This window comes from Impatiens glandulifera, chromosome 8 (assembly GCF_907164915.1).
Source record: "Impatiens glandulifera chromosome 8, dImpGla2.1, whole genome shotgun sequence".
NCBI lineage: Eukaryota > Viridiplantae > Streptophyta > Magnoliopsida > Ericales > Balsaminaceae > Impatiens > Impatiens glandulifera.
In genome coordinates, this window is record NC_061869.1 from 16,054,684 (window position 1) to 16,076,401 (window position 21,718).

Below are 21,718 nucleotides of genomic sequence, written 5' to 3' on the forward strand. Positions count from 1 at the left end.
GTTGATGACGTTCCGGTTTCCAGATGTTAGATCGTTCTTTGCAGCGATGATGAAGGACGTTGATGAAGGATGATGAAGGACGTTGGTGGAGAGGGAGGGAAATGGGAGATAAAAAATTGAAAGTGCCACTAACATTCTCATTTTTTATTTTTTTTATCTGAGGGCAAAAGATACTTTTTCCATAGGCAAAATGTTATATTTGAAAATTTTATTTGGCCTATGCTAAATTTGGAAAACCCTCTTACGAGGGTTATTTCGTCAAATTTCCCCATTAATAATTACCCTTTAACGTTTCACAAAAAAAACAAAAATTCATTACAAAATGATTTTTTTTCTTATAGGAAGTTAACATAACCCCAAATCACGGTTCTCATTTTAGTTTTTATATGGTTAAACAAGATTATTGTTATTTGAACTATTATATCGAAAATTTTAATTATTTATGTAATTAATAGAGTTGTATATGAATATGAGTTCATTAAAAAAATTATATTTAATAAATTTATATATAAATATTTTTCTTTTATATGCAGTTGATGAGATATAAATCTAAAAATAAAATTGTATTACCTTAAAATGTCACTGACTGAATCTTAGTTTAGATTTATCACATTTTCCATCCGGATTAGAGCAATATGGCTTTATTTATTTATAATGACTGAGTTTCAAATAAAAGTTAATTTTAGGCTCATCATAATGTTTTCTTTAATCAAACCAGGTGATATGATATATATTTTTATTTACCAAGATAAATTTTTGATTGTATAATTAAATTCTTATAAATACAATATAATTAGAAAATAATTAGAATCATGATTTAAATAAAAAATTATATATAAAGTAAAAAATTGGTTTTGTTTATTGAACTTAGATTAAATCTTCGTTATTTTGTTTATCTAATTACTCAATTTATTTGTTCAACTAAGTTTATTATTTATTTTTAAATTCAATTCTACTCAATTATCTTTTTGAGTGTAGTTTAAATGAGTGGAAGTTAAATTCGAATTGAAATTAATTAGAATTTTATTTTTAATTTTACAAGAATTGATAATAAATTATTATTTAAAAATAATAAAATTGTAATTCATTTATAATGTTTATGCTTGAAAAAAGTAATAAAAATATTTGTCATAATTTATTAGAATAACTCATGTGTCAAAAATTTTGTGTAGAGTTTATTCTTAAAAGTATTTTTTTCGACATATTAAGTTATTAACCTCCTAAATTAATAAAAATAAAATATTGGTTCGACATGTAACAGTTCGAAATGTTAATTTCTTGAATTTAAACAAATATCGATTTGTAATTTTAACTTCTTAAATTCACAAAAACATATTATCGGTTCAACACATTAATCATGTCGTAAATGATAAAATAATAAAATATTTTATTTAATACACGTATATATATTATAATTACAATTATGAATTAAAACGAGTGAAATTGAGTATAGTTAAATCACATCTATTTCAATTTCAATTCTTAATTTTAATCCGTCTATCAAATCTAACAAATAAATTACATCATATTTCAAATTTTATTATTACCAAACAAACACAACTTTAACCCATGCAATTTCTAAAGAGATTATCTACATATATAAACAAGTGCATATCTAAAGAAAAAAACTCCATTCCTTGCTTATGATCTTCTTCCGTTGAAGTCGCCGGAGTTTAAGATCATGGCCGGAGAAATAAACATTAATATTGTAACCTTACTCCTCCTCACCGTCTTCGCGAAAAACCTTTTTCCGGCGAACGGTTCACATAACCGGGTTCAATCCATCTTCTCATTTGGGGATTCATTACTTGACGCCGGAAACAACCATTACAAAGTGGGTTGTAAATCTCAGGCCGATTTTCCGCCTTATGGCTCCACCTTTTTCCACCACCCTACTGGCCGGTTCACTAATGGCAGAATCGTCGTAGATTTTATATGTAATTACTTTTCTTTCAACTTATTAATTAAAACTATTGTTATTTAATTTAATAATAATAATTTTAAATATATATGTTTTTGTAGCTGAATTATTGGAAATAAATCTACAAAAATCATACCTTGAAGCGGAAATGGAAGTGGAGATTGGTAATAAAAAATATTACCCATCAAATGGCCTCAACTTTGCTAGCGCTAGTAGTGGAGTTTTGCCATGGACAAATGGAGATTTGGTGACAATTTTTCATTCTCTTTTTCAATTTACTAATTAACTACAACTAAGGCCTCGTTTGAGGTAATAGATTTTTTTTAATTTTACTTGGGTTTTCTTCAGAAAATTAGGTTTCATTCAAACTTACAAAAAAAAAATGGTTTTTAAATATTTATGACAAAATTACTCTCATCTATTATTTGATCTCTCTACTCATTACAAAAATAAGTAAGGAATAATTTTAGTGTTTTAATAAATAAAAAGATTGATTATATGATTAAGGTGATATATTGATCTAAAATACAAAAAAAAAAACTCAATAAAACTAATCAAATGTCTTATATTATTTTCTTAAATAAAAAAAAAGACATTTATTTACCTATGATAATTTTAATTTTCCTTAAAAATATAAGATATTTATATATTGCTAGAATATATGTATTTTTTAGAATGTATTTCTTATATACATTTTTCTTTTTCTTTAGATAAACTGATTGGCCAGTTCCAATAAAATAAAGAAAAGAAAAATGGTAGAATTATTTTTTTCCTGTTTCGAAAAGTGACTTTCTCGGTAAAACATCAAACTTTTTATTATCAAAATAATCCGAATCATCTTTTTATATATGGTTTTGTTTGAATTTTTTACTTGTACATTTATTTGTTTCGTTTTACTTCTTAAACATCTAAAATATTTACGTGCCATATCTATTTTTTTATTTTTCAATTTGGGTTAAAATAAGCACATATTCTTCTTACACGTGCCATATCTATTTATTTTTTTAAAAAAAAAAATTGGTTAAAAATAAGCACATATTTTACTGCGGACAAATCTCTCACATCTTTCTTCAGATGACTTCTTCACCTTTATTCTCAATAATAACGTAACTACTCCGTTTCATTTCTAAACAACGATATTTCTGACTAAGACGATGACGAGATTGTTGCACATTTATCTCATTCATATATTTATATGTTATGTCCCCAAAATAATCTCTAAGTAATAAAAAAATATTGAAGAGACGAATGAGCAACAAAATTGTCGTTGTCTTAATCTGCAATATTGTTGTCTGAAAATGAAACGGAAGAGTTGTGTCTTTGTTAGAGAATGAAGCTCAAAATATCGTCTAAAAACGGATGTGAAAGCTTTACCTACACTAAGATTTAGAAAAATAAAAAACAAATATGTCATTAGGAGAAATGAAGGCATGTTTTTTTTATCATAAATTAACATTTTAGTTGTTTAAACAATAATTTTAAATAAAAATAAACGTACAAAAATAATTCCAAACAAAATAATGTATAATGAAATATTTTAAACTCAAAATTTTCTTTATATTTTTCTTTGTTAGAATAATAATACTTTCCTAAGTTACATTTCTTCACTTTTAGTTAGAATAAATTTTATTAGGGAAAAATATTAATGTTTGGGGTTTCAAAACTATGGTTGGGTGTAGAAATAATGTTCCTTTTTAAGAAATAGGGAAATTGAGATACTCTAGCTAGTTGGTGAGATTTTTAATTTTATAATAAAGTTTTAAATTATTTAATAATTATAAATTTATGACCACATATTATAACTTGAGCAAAAATGCATTTGTATAAGTTTCACTATTTAATTACAATTTTTACTATTAAATGGATGAATGCAAAATATTTTATTTATAAAAAGAAACTTTAAATTACTTTCATTTTTATTCTTTTATCTATTTTTCTTAGGAAAAAAAAAATATTATCTCTTATATACCTTTTGCTGGCAATTAAATTTTTTCTTCTATTTTTCTATCTATTGTTGGGTATTTTGTTCATAAAATTTCTATTTAATTATATTTGTGATGTATGTATATATAGGGAATCATGTCAATCCAGGACCAGCTTAAAAATTTCCATTCCATTTTACACAAAAACAAAATACCCAAGGAGCAAGTAAGAAATTCTCTCTATTTTTTCGAGTCTGGCTCAAACGACATTTATGGATATTTTCTCAACTCGAATTCAACTATCGACGCCAACACTTATATTCAAGCAATGTTAAAAGAAGTTGACAATTTCATCAACAAAATATACAAGTTGGGAGCCCGAAAGATCGTTGTGTATTCTCTCGGCCTTGTTGGTTGTGTCCCAGCTAGGGTTCTATTTCCAGGAGCACCAACCAACATTGAATGCTTTGAAAAGATGAACACGATGGCGAAAGATTATAATAAAGGGTTGGAAATTTTGGTATTGAATATGCCAAAAAAGTATCATGGATCTATTGGTATTCTTGCAGATGTGTATACCATTGTTGAACAATTAAGAGCAACACCTGAAAAATATGGTAATTATTTTCTATTTGTTCAATTACTTCATTTCCTTTTCTTGTTATCTCGTTTATTTATACAAGTTGATAATTTAAGAAGAAGAAGAAAAAAATTGACGATGAATATTCTATGTAGGACTTTCGAATGTGTCGCATGCATGTTGTGGTCATGGGACACTTAGAGGATCGTTGCAGTGTGGAAAGAAAGGATATGAATTGTGTAAGAACCCTAATGAGTACTTATTTTGGGATTATTTCCATCCTTCGGAGCATGCTTATGAGCTTGTCACAAAGGAGATATGGAGTGGAAAAGATGCATATGCAAGACCATTCAATTTGAAAACCCTAGTGAACAAAGAAATATAAATGAATAATGATAAACACAATTAGTTTATGATATTATGATGAATGAAGAATGATGAAAACATTTCATGAACAATAATATATAATTTGCTTAAACTCAATTGGTTTTTCTTTTGTAAAATAGAAACCATTTCATTCATCCATATTTTGAAGGATTGTCATAAAATTGGATGATGATGATCATATTACTCCACAATGAGAAATCATTTTTGAGAGATTATTCGCTAAAAAAATAATAATTTTTTTTTCTCTTCTCACTTTTTTAACATTTTTTTAGCCAGTTATGTGGTGACACGTCATTCCTTTCCCTTAGTGGATACAGACACTGCCTGTATGGGTGTATGGGTACGTAACATCAAACTAACCCACAAATTCCCTCCCCTATCACTCCTCTAAATAAAGAGCATACCTCCTTTTTATATTGTGTAAAAATCAATTAAATTTTAAATTTTAACAATAAGTTCAAACATCCTTCAAATTCATCTCTTTGGATCATAAATTATAGAATTTATTATCCTGAAGTGGATTCATTAAGAAATCTTCTGATTATTGATCAGAACATGATTAGATGCGATCTCATTAGGTGCTTGGTTCCTTAAAATTTAGAATTTTTGGCAATGTGAATTAGTTCTTTAGTTATCACACTATAGAGAGATTGATAACTGAATATTATTTTGTAATTGATAATTTGTCTATAAATTAGTTGAGCTTTAAGGTAGACTTCATTTCCCTCTTTTTAGTCATTTCTTAACATGTCTATGATAAAGAAAAATCATTGTCTAGGAATAATGAATTGTTTCTATAAAATTCATATAAATTTCTTATTTATAGTTCCATTTCACTATCATTTCCTTGTAGATATATGATTGCATTTTTTATTTTGATTAAATAAAAGGAATTAAGATAGATACACAGTAAATATAAAATAAAAATTACAAAAGAAATAACCAAAATACAATAAAATTAATATTAAAAATGCACTAAAAATCGAATGACCAATACACTTTATTTGAAAGTGCGCGAATATTAAAAACTAGCATAATGCCCTTACATTGCAAAAATAAATAAAATTCATAATTACAAAGTTGAAATAGACAACACTCACATCTTTGCCGTCACCATCATCATTGTCGTTTTCATCGCCTTCATCTATGGTCTGAACATTAGAAGGACAACCTAGTGGTCATCTAACTCCTCTCATTCATCGTTGTTTTCGTTGTATATAAAAAAAGGATAATAAATTTGATAAGGAGATATTCATTTAACTTTTTTTTTCATTAGTTCACCGATCTCTTCCTCCTCGACCTCTTACCCTCATTTCTCGGTCAACCAAACGTATCATTTTTACATAATAGACATCTCATATTACTTATTTTGTAACCTCACTTCTGCACCCAATAATCTCAACAATACTAACATTTTTTACCATGACTTTTGGAAAACCAACAATCTCATCATATCACTAACATATTTACCTTAATTTTTTCGATAGACCAATAACCTCATTCATATATTTAACCATTCCCTCAGAAAACCAGCCATGAATCTCTTATCATTGGCAAACCACATCTCAATCTCAATGGACCTCTAATATCGTGACATCACGATCCTTTGTTACCGACCTCTTATCCTTAGATAAACCACATCCCAATTAAAATGTTATCAGTCTTTTATCTCTCGACAAACCATATCCCACCTCTTATCTCTCTGTAAACCAACCACCAAATCTCAGTCGACCTCTCTAATCTCGTGATCTCACAATCTTTTATATTACTGACCCTCTTATCCTTCGGCAAACCAACCACCAATCTCATTTGACCTCTCTATTATCGTGACCTCAAACCTAATGTTACCGACCTCTCTTATCTTTCGGCGGACCACATCTCAATCTCAATCGACCTCTAATATTGTGAACAATCCTTTGTTATCAATCTCTTATCCCTCAACAAGTCAACCACAAATCTCGTGATCTTACAATCCTTTATATTACCGACCCTTTTATCCCTCGGTAAACCAACCACCAATCTCAATCGACCTCTCTATTCTTGTGACCTCACAATCCATTGTTACCTGACTTCTCTTATCTCTCGGCAAACGACATCTCAATCTCAATCTCAATCGACCTCTAATATTGTGACATCACAATCATTTGTCACCAGTCTCTTATCCATGAACAAACTAACCACCAATCTCAATTAACATCTCTAATCTCGTGATCTCACAATCCTTTATATTACCGACCCTCGGCCTCTTATTCCTCGATAAACCAACCACCAATCTCAATCTACCTCTCTATTCTCGTGACCTCACAATCCAATGTTACCCAACATCTCTTATATATCGACAAACCACATCTCAATCTCAATCGACCTTTAATATCGTGACATCACGACCCTTTGTTATCAGGTCTCTTATATCTTGGTAAACCAACCATCAATTAACCTTTTTAATATTGTGATCTCACAATCCTTTATATTACCGACCCTTTTATCCTTCAACAAACCAACAACCAATCAAATCGACCGTTCTATTCTTGTGATCTCACAATCCAATGTTACCGGCCACTTTTATCTCTCAACAAACCATATCTCAATCTCAATCGACCTTTAATATCGTGACATCATGATTCTTTGTTACTAGTTTCTTATCCCTTAACATACTAATCACTAATCTCAATTAACTTCTAATCTTGGACCTCATGAACCTTTGTTACTGGTCTTCCTTAATCTCAGTCAACCTTTAACATTGTGACCTTATACTTTATACTTTGGTCAATCAAATATATGATTCATATATTTTTAACCATTAATATCTCATTTGTTATCGACCTCTTGTCCGAACATATAATTTACTTAAATTTATATTTACAAGGATTTGAACTCTTGTTTCGAGTGTGGAAGGTGACCACTTTAACAATCACACTACTTATGATTTACGAGTTCTATTTATAATTGTGTGTATGCATGTTGTTTATTTTATAAACTAATAAAATTTCTAAATTTTGATATTTTTTTAGATAAATTTTACAAATAATATTTCCCTTTTTATTAATAAGTTAAAACTACTTTTCAATATAAAAAATAATTTTTTTTTTTAAATTAAAGAAGAACTAGTATTACACTCCATAACCATGCCCCACTTAAATTCGAAGCGCATTCAAATGGAATCAAACCCGTGACCTTTTGATCTCTTAAACCGACTCTTACCATTAGACTATTTTGGTGAAGTCAATATAAAAAATATTATTTATCGTTTTGTGTTAAATATAAAATGTAAATAAATAATTAAAAAGTATTAATTTATTTTTAATTATTTTTTTAATATAAAAAATATTATTTACTATTTTATGTCAAACATAGAAGGTAGATAAATAATAAAAAAAAATAATTTATTTTTATTTAAATACATCATAAATTAAGTTTTAAATAAAATTATTGGTATATATATATTTATTTATTTAAAATATAATGAAGAACACTTATTAAATTAAATTTTTATTCTTAAAATTTATTAATTTTTAAATTATTAACGTTGATTATATATTTTATTTATTAGTTAGAAATAGAAGAAATATAAAAAGTCTTATTCGTTTTTTATTAAATCGACCCACAGTTTAGTTTAACCTATACGGGTCATATCCATTTTCTCGCACGCCAAATCCAAATTAACTAAGGACCCGAAATACGAGTGTTCAACTTGTCACTAAAGACCCGAAATACAACAAGATTAACCATTTAAAAATAACAATTAAAATATAAACAAAAAATGATCACCAGCGAAAAATAAACATCCATAAAAGTTAACGTTAACGAGCTTAGATCCTGAAAAAGATTAATGAGTTCATTGACCAACTCTATCGATTTTTCATAAGAGATTTTTCATATCGTCATAATAATAGTGTTGTGAAGTAAACGAATTGGTCGACCGCGATCACTAAACGTTCTGGAGTTTTTTCGAACCAAAAAATAATCGGAATATGAGTCATCAACTCAATTTAACCGAGTTCGCGGTTTCTATCCAAATATTCCAACAACTGACGATTGACTCAGACATCATCCACTCAATATACTATAAATTGTAATTACTTATTTGCAATGCAAAAATAAACAAGGTATCGTCTCCAAATCATCGCAATACATTTTTAAAACGATTAACTATGATGCATCACTTTTTTATGCACCTATTATTGTCAAAATCTCTTCATTCATTATCCAATTTTTTTTTTATAAAAAATATTAATATCCAATGATTAAATAAATTATTTTATTGTAATATATTATATTTTTATATTTTAATTACTAAAAACTATATAATAGATAAAAAAATAATTTCAACCGAACAAAATCAAAATGTACAAATATTGTAGTAATCTTGTATTTTATTTTCTATTACTTTTTGGTCAAAGTTGAAAATCTATTTTATGATTTTTTATTCTTAAAAGCATATTAGACTACCACTTGTCAAACCATCACCATGCCCTATGGTAAATTTAAAATTATTTTCAAAAAAGTAATAATTAATTATTGTAAATATATTATACATTAGTGTAGAGAGAATGTGTAAATGCATTTGTGAAAAAGTAATAAATATATTTCATTAATCCAAGGATAAATTATTGCTAATTCTGAAAATAAATATACATTTTAAGAAATAAATTAAATATTATATTTTACCTATAATATATATTTTTTTTAAAATTAAGAGAACTAGTCTGACACCGCAGTCCACTTCAATTGATTCGAACCCGTAATAATTTGGTACGACCCCCACTTCAATTAAAATCAAACCCGTAACAATTTGGTTAAGTCGACTCTTACGAGTGAACTACCTTAATGAGTTTATAGTAATCAATTAATTGAAAATATATTTTAGTGGCTAAACAAACAAGGCATAACAATAATGTTTTACTGCTGAACTTTCCATTTTTCAGACAACAGTTTTTGGATCAAATCCAGTTTTCTCCAAACCTCATGTAAAACCCTGACAATTCTTCAAAAGAATTGAGTTGAATCTTCTTCTTCATTTCTTCAATCTGTTTCGATCTCGTTTTCCTTCCTATGTCTTCTGTTCTGTTGCTGTTTCTTTCTGTGTTTCTCCTGAGCTACGCAGTACCATCATCTCCGTCGCCGGTTTACGCTGGATCTCGGTCAGTTCTCCGGTCCATCAGCCGTAATGCCGGCGATCGACCTGACTTTGCAGTTGATTTAAATGCCAGCAATTTCGATTCCACTCTCAAGGAGTCTCCAGCAACGTACGCCATTGTTGAATTCTTCGCTAACTGGTTAGTTGTTATTTCATTTCTGATTCCGCAGATGGGTTTTGCAAATTGAAGTTCTAAAGTAGATAGATAGATGAAAGGGCTTGGGAAAAACGAATAATTTAACTTTACATGTTCATAAAGCTGTGAGATTTGTTCTGAACTATGTTCTTTACATGATTATCAAATTGAGATTCTATTTTTCTTCATTGTTTGCAGGTGTCCTGCTTGTAGAAATTATAAGGTATTTCATATTATGATGTTTTTCCCTTTTATTGATGTTACATTTCTTATTTGTTGAGACACAATTTTGCAGCCTCATTATGAAAAGGTAGCAAGACTTTTTAATGGAGCCAATGCTAGTCATCCGGGGATCATATATATGACAAGGGTAGACTGTGCACTAAAGGTATTTGATGAAATAATTTTTTCTCGGTTTTCTGTTTTTACTTCTTGTTTTAGCTATAAGTGGAATAGATTCTTCTCAATGTCCTGAAAACTACAGTTGTGATCTCTTGGAACATAAACCTGCTGATGCTGATTTAAGAGTTGGTGAAATTCAATTCAACATTATTGTAGTTCTTTGGGAAATGCTCCTTTTAAATTACTCAATGATGGCCTTGTTACAATGTCATCTTTTGTATTTCTAGGATCTCACATTCTATAAGGATATGTCCCTGAACTAGTTGTATTTCAGCCAATAATGCTTATGTTCTCAAAGAGTTGACCATTCCGATTGTATCTCTATTTATAAGAGTACATCAAGTGCAAACGACTAAACAAACCCTAACCGTGTATATGAGTCATGCAAAACACGCAAACTGAAAGTGGCCATCCCTATGACCTCGGCATCGTTGAGTAATTTAAATGATTGATAAAAAAAAAATAGACAACTTGAATTCTTTTAACTCTTGTCACTTTTTTCTTCCCTTCCTTTCAATAGTTATATTAATTACTAATTAGTTTTTCAATCTCTTTACTTGTTTGGCAGCACAGATAAATGTTGATCTTTGTGACAAATTCTCTATAAGTCACTACCCAATGCTCTTCTGGGGCCCTCCTTCAAAGTTTGTCGCTGGTGGTTGGAAACCTAAAGAAGACAACAATGAAATTCAACCAATTGATAATGGTCGAACAGCTGCTCTCTTGCTTGGTTGGATTAATAAGAAAATTGGCAGGTAAGGCGTTCAATCCTTTGATGTGATACTGTGATGATCATTCTACAATAGGATTATAGAAGTCAAGCTTCTCCCAAGATTTATATTGGAAGAGAAGTCCATAAACTAAAAATCATGAGCTATTTTCAGTTAATTTATGATAGTAGAGGAACTGTATTTTACATAGGAATAAAACCCATTTTTTCATTAATATCTTGTGTCTTGGTGACCACACACACCTGGGGAGAAAACCAAACTAACTAGGAACAAGTTATTACAATGGTTGCCATAAGTTACAACAAAAGCATCCACAAGGTACAACAAAACAAGACCACTGAGGAACTTAGCCTAGTGTATTAACTTACACTAGGCTAAGTTAATAACCTTATTTTACTGTTTTAATCTAACCGTAACTCTCTCTCTTCTCTTGCTTCCTCTCTTTATCCACAACATCAGTGTGCATAAAATGCTGCATATCATGGACACACTTTACTCTTATCTTATATATAATGATGTTTTTCATGTTACAGTTCATATAGTTTGGACGATGCAAAATTCGAGAATGAGAATCTTCATTCCAATGTTTCAGAACCTGGACAGGTGCATCTTAGAGCTTAATGCAATACTACTTATTACATGTTTATTCAGTCTATAGATCTGATTTCTATTATCTTGTGGTTTCCTAAGATCGCCCGTGCTCTGTATGATGTTGAGGAGGCAACCACCACAGCTTTTGACATATTATTGGAGCATAATGTAAGAATCTGTATTCTGCATCACCTTTTGTGTGTCATCGGAATAATCATATAAAACATGAAATGCTTCCAGATGATAAAGTCGGACACTCGTGTACCGCTTGTAAAATTCCTTCAAGTCCTGGTTGCTTATCATCCATCAAAGAGGTTATCCATCTAGTCCTTTTGCTGATTTTATTAAAACCCAAAGAAACATAACAAAGTGAAAAAGTGTTTCGGGTATCAAAACATGCTTTGAAAACACAATTAAATCAAACATAAACAAAATCAAACGAACATTTATTTGAATACAAATCATATCATAAACAGAATGGTTCTACATTGTATTTTTATATTCTAACCCAAATGGTTCTACATTAGGTGTAGGAAAGGAAGTGCAGATATGCTTGTAAACATTGATGACTTATTGCCGTCAGATTTATTGTCGGCTGGCAAACTAGAATCAGTCGCCACTATTGGGAAAGAGTCTTTGAAGAATTTCCATATCTGTGGAGATGAAGTACCACGTGGATATTGGGTTGGTTACCTTTTACATCTTTCTCTTAAGCTTTTTCATGTCAATATAATTGTCCAGTTCCTGAAACGTTCGGGGTGATCTGCAGATGTTTTGTCGTGGAAGCAAGAACAATACGAGGGGCTTCAGGTACTTTGTCTATGACACTTCCTTCTAGTTTACCACTCGCTAAAGCTTTCCCTAAAGGCTACATCATATTAGACTTGTGAAATTCATTAAACTTGTGTGCATTGGTTTTAGTGGGAAAGAATGATTGCTGAGAGATAATTTAACTAAGGATATCTTTGGTTTAAGGGCAGAATTAGAACTGGAATTGGGGGAGTCCAATTCAAATTTTTGGTTACTTGATGATTTAAGACAAGGAATTAAAATTTCATTCTTTTCTCGAAAAAAATGTTAAGGAATTAAAATTGAATTATAATTCCAATAGAATTGAATGTATATGACTTCCAAGTTTCAGTTCCAGTTCATCCTACCCAATTTGGAATGACAATTCTATGGTGTATCCAAATATAAGAATTGAATTAAACAATTTCAATTCTTATAAAATTGTAATTATACACACCCAAACATAACCTAACTGATTTTCTGACTAATTTATTTAAGAGGTTCTTTGAGTTGTCTGATTATGATCTTAAGTGGTTTTGTGATTATTACTTTTTTTTTTATTAATATTAAATAATATATGAAAAGATTAAAATATTTGGATAATAATATTTTTTTGTACTACTAATTTTATAATAAATTAGATAAAAAATTTATAACATAATTTTATAATACTTATTGGGGAATTTATTCTCCCCAAACAAGCTCTAAGTGCTTCCCTTGCCATTTTAGCTTTGCCTTGGATCATCCAAGAGAAGTAAATCAATATTTATATAATGAAAGAAAACAAGTTTTCCTTTGATTGACTTTGGTTATGTTGATAAGTGCATTTTAACTGTAGCTTTGTTAAATAACTTTTTGTTGTTGTTAAGTTTGGTTGACAATTAAATTAACTTGGGCTTATGGGTGTTATTCAAAAAAACTGTTTATTTTATATTTTAAAATCTTATTGGATATAAAACTAGATTATTTGAGTTAAATAACTAAAATATTCTTAGGTCTTCTTTAATGGGGGTTATTTAGATGTGGCCTTCTTTAGGCCACTACCCAATCTATTACCATCACATCATTCAAATTATCAAAATATATTTTTACCCTCCATGACTCCATCAAACTGGGTTATATGTAAAACCCAATAGTTACAAATAACCCCAAATCAAAGAAGACCCTTAGTATTTTAAAAGAATAAAGCAAATATATTTTTGTATTTTAGTTAATGATTTGAGTGAAACAAATGTTCTAATTTGTGCAGTTGTGGGTTATGGGTTCTACTGCATTCAATTTCTGTAAGAGTTGATGATGGAGAAAGTCACTTTGTATTTACATCCATTTGCGATTTCATTCACAACTTCTTCATCTGCGAGGAGTGTCGTCAACATTTCCACGAAATGTGCTCCAGGTAAAAGTAAAAATGAAATTAAATCGTAAATGACAATGTGTCTTTGCTCAATGAAATCAGTTTTGTATTTTCAGTGTTTCAACTCCCTTCAAGACAACACGAGATTTTTCTCTTTGGCTATGGAGCACGCATAATAAAGTAAACTCAAGACTTATGGAAGTGGAAGAGTCTCTGGGCACTGGCGATCCTAAATTCCCGAAAACACAATGGCCAACAAAACAGCTTTGCCCATCATGTTATCTTTCTTCAAGTGAAAAGAAAAATGATGGTGTTCAATGGAATGAAGATGAAGTGTTCAAATTTTTGGTCAATTATTATGGGAAGATGCTTGTTTCTTTGTCTAATGATAATAATAGTAATGCAAAAGAGGCGATATTGAAAGAAAAAGATAGGAAAGTACAGGAAAGGATTTCCGAAGACTTAGCAGTTTCGACAAGTGCTGTTGTTGTTCCTGTTGGTGCTGCTTTAGCCATTGCTTTAGTGAGTTGTGGATTTGGAGCTCTTGCTTGTTTCTGGCGGCAACAACAGAAGAATCGGAAGTATTTTCATCACTCTTTAAAGAAAATATAATAATATATCTATAGGTATTATTAGGGTATGATTTCTATAATAAAAAGGGAAAGAAATTAAATATAAATAAGAATGTTTGATTTTGATTTTGTTTTTGTTTTTGTTTTTACAGGCCAAGGAGAAACTGAAGATTATTTGATACAAAGAAGCTATTTTGTGAAAGATACAGGATTAGAATTCTTTAGATACCAAAAAGAACTATTGCATGTTTACTTGTTTTAGTTCTTAATTTGACATTCATTACAATTTTTATTTATTATGATGAGAATTGTAAAGTATTTTACTATAGATGTTGTAAAAGATATGTACCATTTTGGTGGTATTTGCCCCCTTTGATAAACAATGCACTTTTTATATGCAGCCCTAAATATTTTGATGTGAAAGTTGGAACTGATCAAACTGAATAGCTCAGGTTGATAATTTTGAAAAATTGATGCAAATGGTTAGTATGATTTTTTAAGTAGAAAAATTGACTTATTTAAATAGTCATTTTTAGTCTTTTATACGGGATTAAATCTGTTCCAAAATTTATGTTTCACTTCGTACCTAACGAAACATATTTGGAATAGTAGATTCGAATCTTCCTATACAAAATTTTTTTTGTCACTCCTTTTAGTTTTTCTTTTTCAGTTTATTTTTTAAAATAAGTTAGACATTTTATTTAGAGAAAGCTTAAATAAAATAATAATACTTGCATTCATCAAATCAAAGAATAATAAAAATACAGAAAATTTCTCTAGAAAGTGGAAAATCTCACATTCATACTTTCCATATTTAAATGAAGATCCTCATCAGACATATTCTTCTTTAATGTGAAGAACAATCAAATGTTACATTTGCAGACTTTCATTTGACTTGATTCTTAGGGCTAGTTCAATTAAGACATTGGTATGAAAACTGTTTCGGTCATCAACCCGGTTTTTGAGGCGAACTTCAGTCCAACTGGTTGAATTAGTGGTCGACCAAATTTTAATTTTTATATTATTTGAAAGTAATAAATGACAATGGCTGAGAAGATAATATCAAAATAAACATGTTACCTCCCAAAACAATTATTTCTTAACTTAATTTTTTTAAATGATCTATTTAATAAAAAAATTGTTTAAGGACAACGATAAAAGCATGACATGAAAAAAAGTTATGTACAATTTAATTATATTAGAATAATTAATTGAGTCGAAATCTTTAAAAAGAGCAATAAGATCTCCACACAAATTCACAGGTTTACCGAATCTAATCTCCGACATCGTCATGATAATGACATTGTGAATAATCTTTAACAGCCTACTTTCGTTGTTAAAGTTCTTCGATTTCTTTCAACCAGATAATCCACTAGAAAATTAGAGACCAATCTTCTAAGTCTCGTATTTTTAGCCGCCCCAATCCATGTCTCCCAATAGTCAATAACAGTTCCCGGCATAACCCATTGTATTCTAATCAAATTCCACAAAAGACTTCATATACTTGCAACAACATGACAATGTAAAACTATCTTAACCTCTTTATAACACACACGACTCAAAATAATCATATCTTTTTTCATACATCTTTCGTTAGTGAGAATTCCGTCGTGAATAACACTACTACCAAAAATTGAGATCTTAGTAGGCATCTTAGACTCCCATAAATTTTCTCAACAAAGATCAATCAGGCTAACCTTATTGAAAAAATGTAACAATATCTCACATGAAAGTTATACAGATCACGCCACCGCATAGAATCTCGAGAAGACGGATTTAACCCCTTATTTCTAACCATTAACAAAACTTAATCATTGAACATGTTTTTCTCACTGTTCAATCTGCTTCTATATCTGATACGATTAACAAAACCACTAGACCGAATGTCAAACATATCTTTGACCGATGAATCTCTACAAATAGAGATAGTAGCAAGCTCGGGGAAACTTTCACCAAACATATACCACCACACCAAGTGTCGTCCCAAAACTAATCGAACTTCCATCACCCACAATAAAAATTGAATCTCCCGATAAATCTTCCACATGACATAAATACCACCACAAATGTTGCAACCCACGGGTCTATAAGAATTTTTTGTAAACCAACTAGACTTATCTTGACCATATTTACATTTAATCAATTTAGCCCAAATATTATCTTGCTCAGTTGCAAATCTACTACATCATTTGGATAATAAGGCTTTATTAAAGGAAACAAGATCGCGGATTCCAAGCCCCCTGCTCTTTTATTAATTTAACCTTATCTCAACTCACTAAATAAGAAAATAAGGAATTAGACGATCTCCATAAGAATTTACACATAATTCTCTCTATCTTCACGATCACAGACTTAGGGATGACAAATAGAGATATCATATAAGTTGGCATTGAAGAAAAATGCTCTTGATAAGAACTAATCGACATCCCTAGAAATCATCTTACTTTTCTATATGGGAAGCTTGCTCTCCATTTTACTTATGATCGGGTCCCAAGAAATTTTAGATCTAGCCTTAGCCCATAGAGGGAGCCCGAGATACATAAACGGAAAAGTTCCATTTTTAAATCCTAGAATACAAGTCATAGTTACTCTTAATCATGGTTAGTCTTTTAACCTACCACCTCTCCTATTTTAACATAACCATATCTACTTTTTTTAACTTTAATTTATATCACTATAGTCAACTATCTAATATTTAGAGACCGGACTGTCCGATGTCTTTCTATCTTTCTTTTTCTTCTTCTTATCTCTCTCTATCTATTGTCTTTCTTTTTCTTCTTCTTATCTCTCTATCTATTGTCTTTCTTTTTCTTCTTCTTATCTCTCTATCTATTGTTTTTCTTTCTTTTCTTCTTATATCTCTATCTCTATTCTTCCTTTTCCCATCTCTCTGTCTCTCGTTCCTTGAATCTCTTTGCGCTACATAATGGAGAAATCTTGTAGATCCTTTCAAGTTATCGATCTTTAGTTTTAACAAACATAGAAAGGAATCGATAAGAGTTATCGGATGCTTTGAAGACATTCACCGCCACCGTATGCCACTAGTTAAACTTTGGTCTGACCATGGTACAAATTATTTTCAAGATGATTAACCACGAAGAGATAAGATGCAGGGAAACGATTAGAGTCAAGGTCGTCTGCCGAGGAGAAAAAATATATAGAAGTATAACATATCCAATAGAATAATAGATAATTAACCTTTCGAACTGGAAATTTCCGGTTCGGATTTCCAGTCGAACCGATTTTTGGCCGGTTCAAAAGATAACCGTATAAAAGTTAAAACTCGGACCGCCCATTCAATCGTTTCGCGGTGTTGAACCGCCACTCGGTTTGTGTATTTTAAAACTATGATTTAAGAGAGGAAATAATTAATAATACGATGATTTGTTTGGTATATATAAATAAAATAAAATATAATAATTTAAAATAAAATATATTTTAATATTTTGATTAATGAATTAATTGATGAATAAGAAAAGAGTAAAATAATATTTAATTTGTTTAAATTATTGAAATATTTCCATAAAAAACAATGCCATGTTTTTTACTGTTTTTTTTAATTGAGATCAAATAAAAATACGAAAAGATTAAGTATAAATTAATTTTATATTATTTAGTTTATTTTTTTATTTTTTTATAAAATAAAAATAGTATATTTTATTACTTTATTAATCCAATAATAATTTTTTTCAGTAATTTTAATATGATAAATGATTGAAAGAGTAAATTTGGGTGAAATGAGAGAATGAATAATGGTGCAACGTGATTGGTTAAAAAAATAAATTAATTTTTCTCTTACTTATGTTTTACTTTTTTCCATTCAGGTGTATTTTCAAATTTTCTCTATTATCACTTCTATTTCAAAATAGAATTTACTTTCTTTTATTTTATATGACTAGTTTAGTGTATTTTTTTTATTTCTCTTTTAATAAATTATATTTGATATATATGTAAATTAATTTTAAAATAAATAAGTATAATTAAGTATACAAACATTAATATATATATATATATATATATATTAATAATTTTATAAAAAAATATGAAATAAAATTTAAAAGTTAAGAAATAATAATTAATAGTAACCAAAGTTTTAAAAACCGTTTAACCAACCAATTTGATAATTTCTAATAGACAGAAATCCAAAATCCATTCACAAATTTATTAATTAATAGAAATTTAGAAATTAACTTACAATTCAAAAACACAAAGTAACAGAAAATTAGAAACTCTTTAAATAACAAAAATAAAAATAAAACCGAAACCCAATAGTTAACAGAATCATGATCACATAAAGTGTCCCGTCCGAAGGAAAAAAATTGAAATTTAGATCTTGGCCGACGATTAGGACGGCTTTATAGACACTCATTTTCACTCTCCAATTTTATAGTTCATCTTCTTAATAAATCTCGAGCCTATTATCATTTTAATACGGGTACATTGCACATATTATTAAACGAACAATTAATTTTGGAGCAACTAAAATTCTAAGGATAATTAATTTAAGATTTTTAATAAGTCAAGGTCATAATTATCTTAAATTAAAATTACAAGGTCACCAACTAATGTAGTTGCGTCTAAAGTGTCTTGCTTAAGATTTTCGGCTAGGCTGCCTCTAAGATCAAAAACAGTTTTTGTGTAAGTTCTTGACTTTCTCCATTTTTACATTTGCCTATATCAATTCAATAAATGTATGTTTTGTCTTTTCCATTCATAATTGCTTGCATGATCTTTAGTTTTTGTTCTTTGATTTAAAGTTTCTACATTAATCATACATATGTAAATATGCATTATGCAAATAAAATAAAATAAAAACAGAAAATTAAACAAGATTAAGGTCACTTGACCGAAAACTATTAAAAAAGTCCCCAAAATTGGTCTTCAAATTGATGATCAAATGATATTCAAATTCAGATCTGAATTAGAAATGGTTTAATTCATATTTTGAACATTTGAGATAAGAAAGTTTTGGATTCAATGATGAATAAGAGAAAGATCCATAAAACGCTAAAAAGAACCTAATTTCGATCACCAACGGTCAAATCTTTCAAGTTCTGTTTGGATGAATTGAAGAAAGAAATGTACTAAATTTGATTTGCTTAAGGAAGAAGATGTTGTAAGTTGTATACACATATATTAGATTCAACTTTGTTTTTGTGAAAATATTTCAAATCTCGACCGTCATTGTTGACTAGGCTCGTAATTTTTCTATACTCTAAACAATTACGAGAACTTGAAATTGTAAATTCGAGGTTATGATGAACCATATTACAGCGGTACCGCGATGAAAAGATCGAGTATGGTTTTGACATCAATTTCATCGGTTTGGATTTTGTTAACGATAATCTAATGTATTGTATCGTCTGAATATTTTACATTGTTGATTATTAGAAATAGAGAAAATATATGAATGGAAAAGATGAAATGATTTGTTATTATTTATTTGTTTAGATTTAATTAATTGATAAATTTGTAAAATAAATATTAACTCTATTAGAAGTTAAATGAGTCAATTTAATGAATTTTTAATAGTTCATCTTTTTCTGTAAGCAAACCGATCGAAGTGCTAAGAACCGAACCAAACCAAACCGGAGCTAACCGAACTGCATACAAACTGAACTGGTCAAACCAAAAAATTGGTAGTCCAAAATTGCGTGAATCGAACCCATCCGATTCAGTGCAGGGGTTCTTTGATTGTGGAACCGTGCCACCTAAGTTCACTCATTAAACTGAAATTTTTATTTAACGCATTAGCTATCCGCTCTTAGGTTGGACAGTAAGGGTCGGAGAAAGGCAATCACTCATTCTTAAAACCAGCATTCTTAAGACCAAATAGTCAGGCAAAAAGAGAAGAAAGCTCTCACCGAACAAAAAATGGAGTTCCACATTTCCTTCTTTCACTCTCCTCATGTTTCTTCGACTTCTAACGTAGTAGATAGTAAGATAACCTAGTATCTATTCTAATATTTTTATGCGTGCGCCAAATATTGAAAGAAATCAATCAAACTCTCCATTAAGTCGTCGTCGTTCACCGCCAAAAGTCACCACAACGACAACAATGATCTAATATTTTGTTGAGGTATCCGCTTCGATCATGTCTTGCCCTAAACAAGCTTATTCCTTATATTTTTCATTCATAATATGATTATTTATATTTCAAATTTAAACCTTCATATTTAATTTATTATGTTTAAATTTGAAATTAAATATGATGACTTTAATTTTAAAAAGTAAAATTTCCTTTTTATTTTATGTTAATATTATATTATACAAAATTATACAATAAATATAATGAAACTAAACCCATTAACTTGTATAAGTAAAGTTTATATTCTCATATTTATTATACCTTTCTAAACTCCTAGAACATCTCTATTATTCCATTCCTTTCTGCAATTGCAATAACACGGGTCAACTCCTCTCTCAAATAAAAAATTTGGATGAAAATCAATTTTCTTGTTTTACTATTATAAAATGTGAAAAAAGAAATAAATATTCCAATTTTAAATTGAGTTATAATTAGTTTATAATAATATTAGTATTAAATATTTCATTCGGCCAAGGGGGGCCAAGGGGAGCGACTTCTTCAAGTATGGGGACGATGTCCACTCATGCATCGGAGATAAGTTTCGAGGCATTGGTTAAGTCGCTCTGTTTGCCCATCCGTTTCCGGGTTCTAACCGGAGCTTAAAGAGGTTTGTGTGCCCAGGAGCAAGAATAAATGCTGCCAGAATAAGCTTGTGAAAATCTAATTCAACCCATCTTTCTTTCTTATTAAATAAAAAATCATTTGCATGAAGTGAATCTCTTTCTATTGGATGTCATTGATTAATACTTTTACTATAAAATTTGAAAAAAAAATAAGAAAAAAAAAAATAATGTGACACAATGGTTGAGAAATAATTTTTTTTAATTTTTTTTTTATGTAATGTCATTCTCTCCTTTATCCCTCATTTTTACTATTTCCTTCTTCAATTTACATAATTAAACATTTAATATTTCCTTCTTCAATTTACATAATTAAACATCGAACATACAATCTCATGTAATTAAACATCCAATTTTTAATGATATTTCAATTATTCAAAGTTGAATTGTCAATTTGGAAAATTATACATTGTCATATATAAATTTATGTTTCTTCCTCTCCCCCCTAAAACAAAATTTGAATTCAATTTTCAATTATTTTCTTGTTT

The 21,718-nt window shown here is 29.2% G+C and overlaps 2 protein-coding genes across 3 annotated transcripts; both read left to right on the top strand.

The window, feature by feature from the left end:
* The first annotated feature begins 1,681 nt into the window (after window positions 1–1,681).
* On the top strand, window positions 1,682–4,808 carry LOC124913091 (GDSL esterase/lipase 6). The gene is made up of 4 exons (XM_047453712.1): window positions 1,682–1,937; window positions 2,023–2,168; window positions 3,995–4,460; window positions 4,579–4,808. The coding sequence occupies exons 1-4, from the start codon at window positions 1,682–1,684 to the stop codon at window positions 4,806–4,808; spliced, it is 1,098 nt and encodes a 365-aa protein (XP_047309668.1).
* Window positions 4,809–9,740: 4,932 nt separating this feature from the next.
* Window positions 9,741–14,883, top strand: LOC124911344 (sulfhydryl oxidase 2-like). Of its 2 annotated transcripts, none has more exons than XM_047451812.1 (12): window positions 9,741–10,086; window positions 10,282–10,306; window positions 10,379–10,471; window positions 11,059–11,240; window positions 11,750–11,819; window positions 11,907–11,975; window positions 12,048–12,121; window positions 12,335–12,491; window positions 12,577–12,617; window positions 13,846–13,992; window positions 14,067–14,576; window positions 14,675–14,883. In XM_047451812.1, the coding sequence occupies exons 1-11, from the start codon at window positions 9,863–9,865 to the stop codon at window positions 14,560–14,562; spliced, it is 1,578 nt and encodes a 525-aa protein (XP_047307768.1). In that variant the 5' UTR covers window positions 9,741–9,862; the 3' UTR covers window positions 14,563–14,576; window positions 14,675–14,883. The 2 variants fall into 2 exon arrangements, with proteins under 2 accessions (XP_047307768.1, XP_047307769.1); XM_047451813.1 differs by having other exon boundaries at window positions 14,067–14,531.
* Window positions 14,884–21,718: the final 6,835 nt, after the last annotated feature.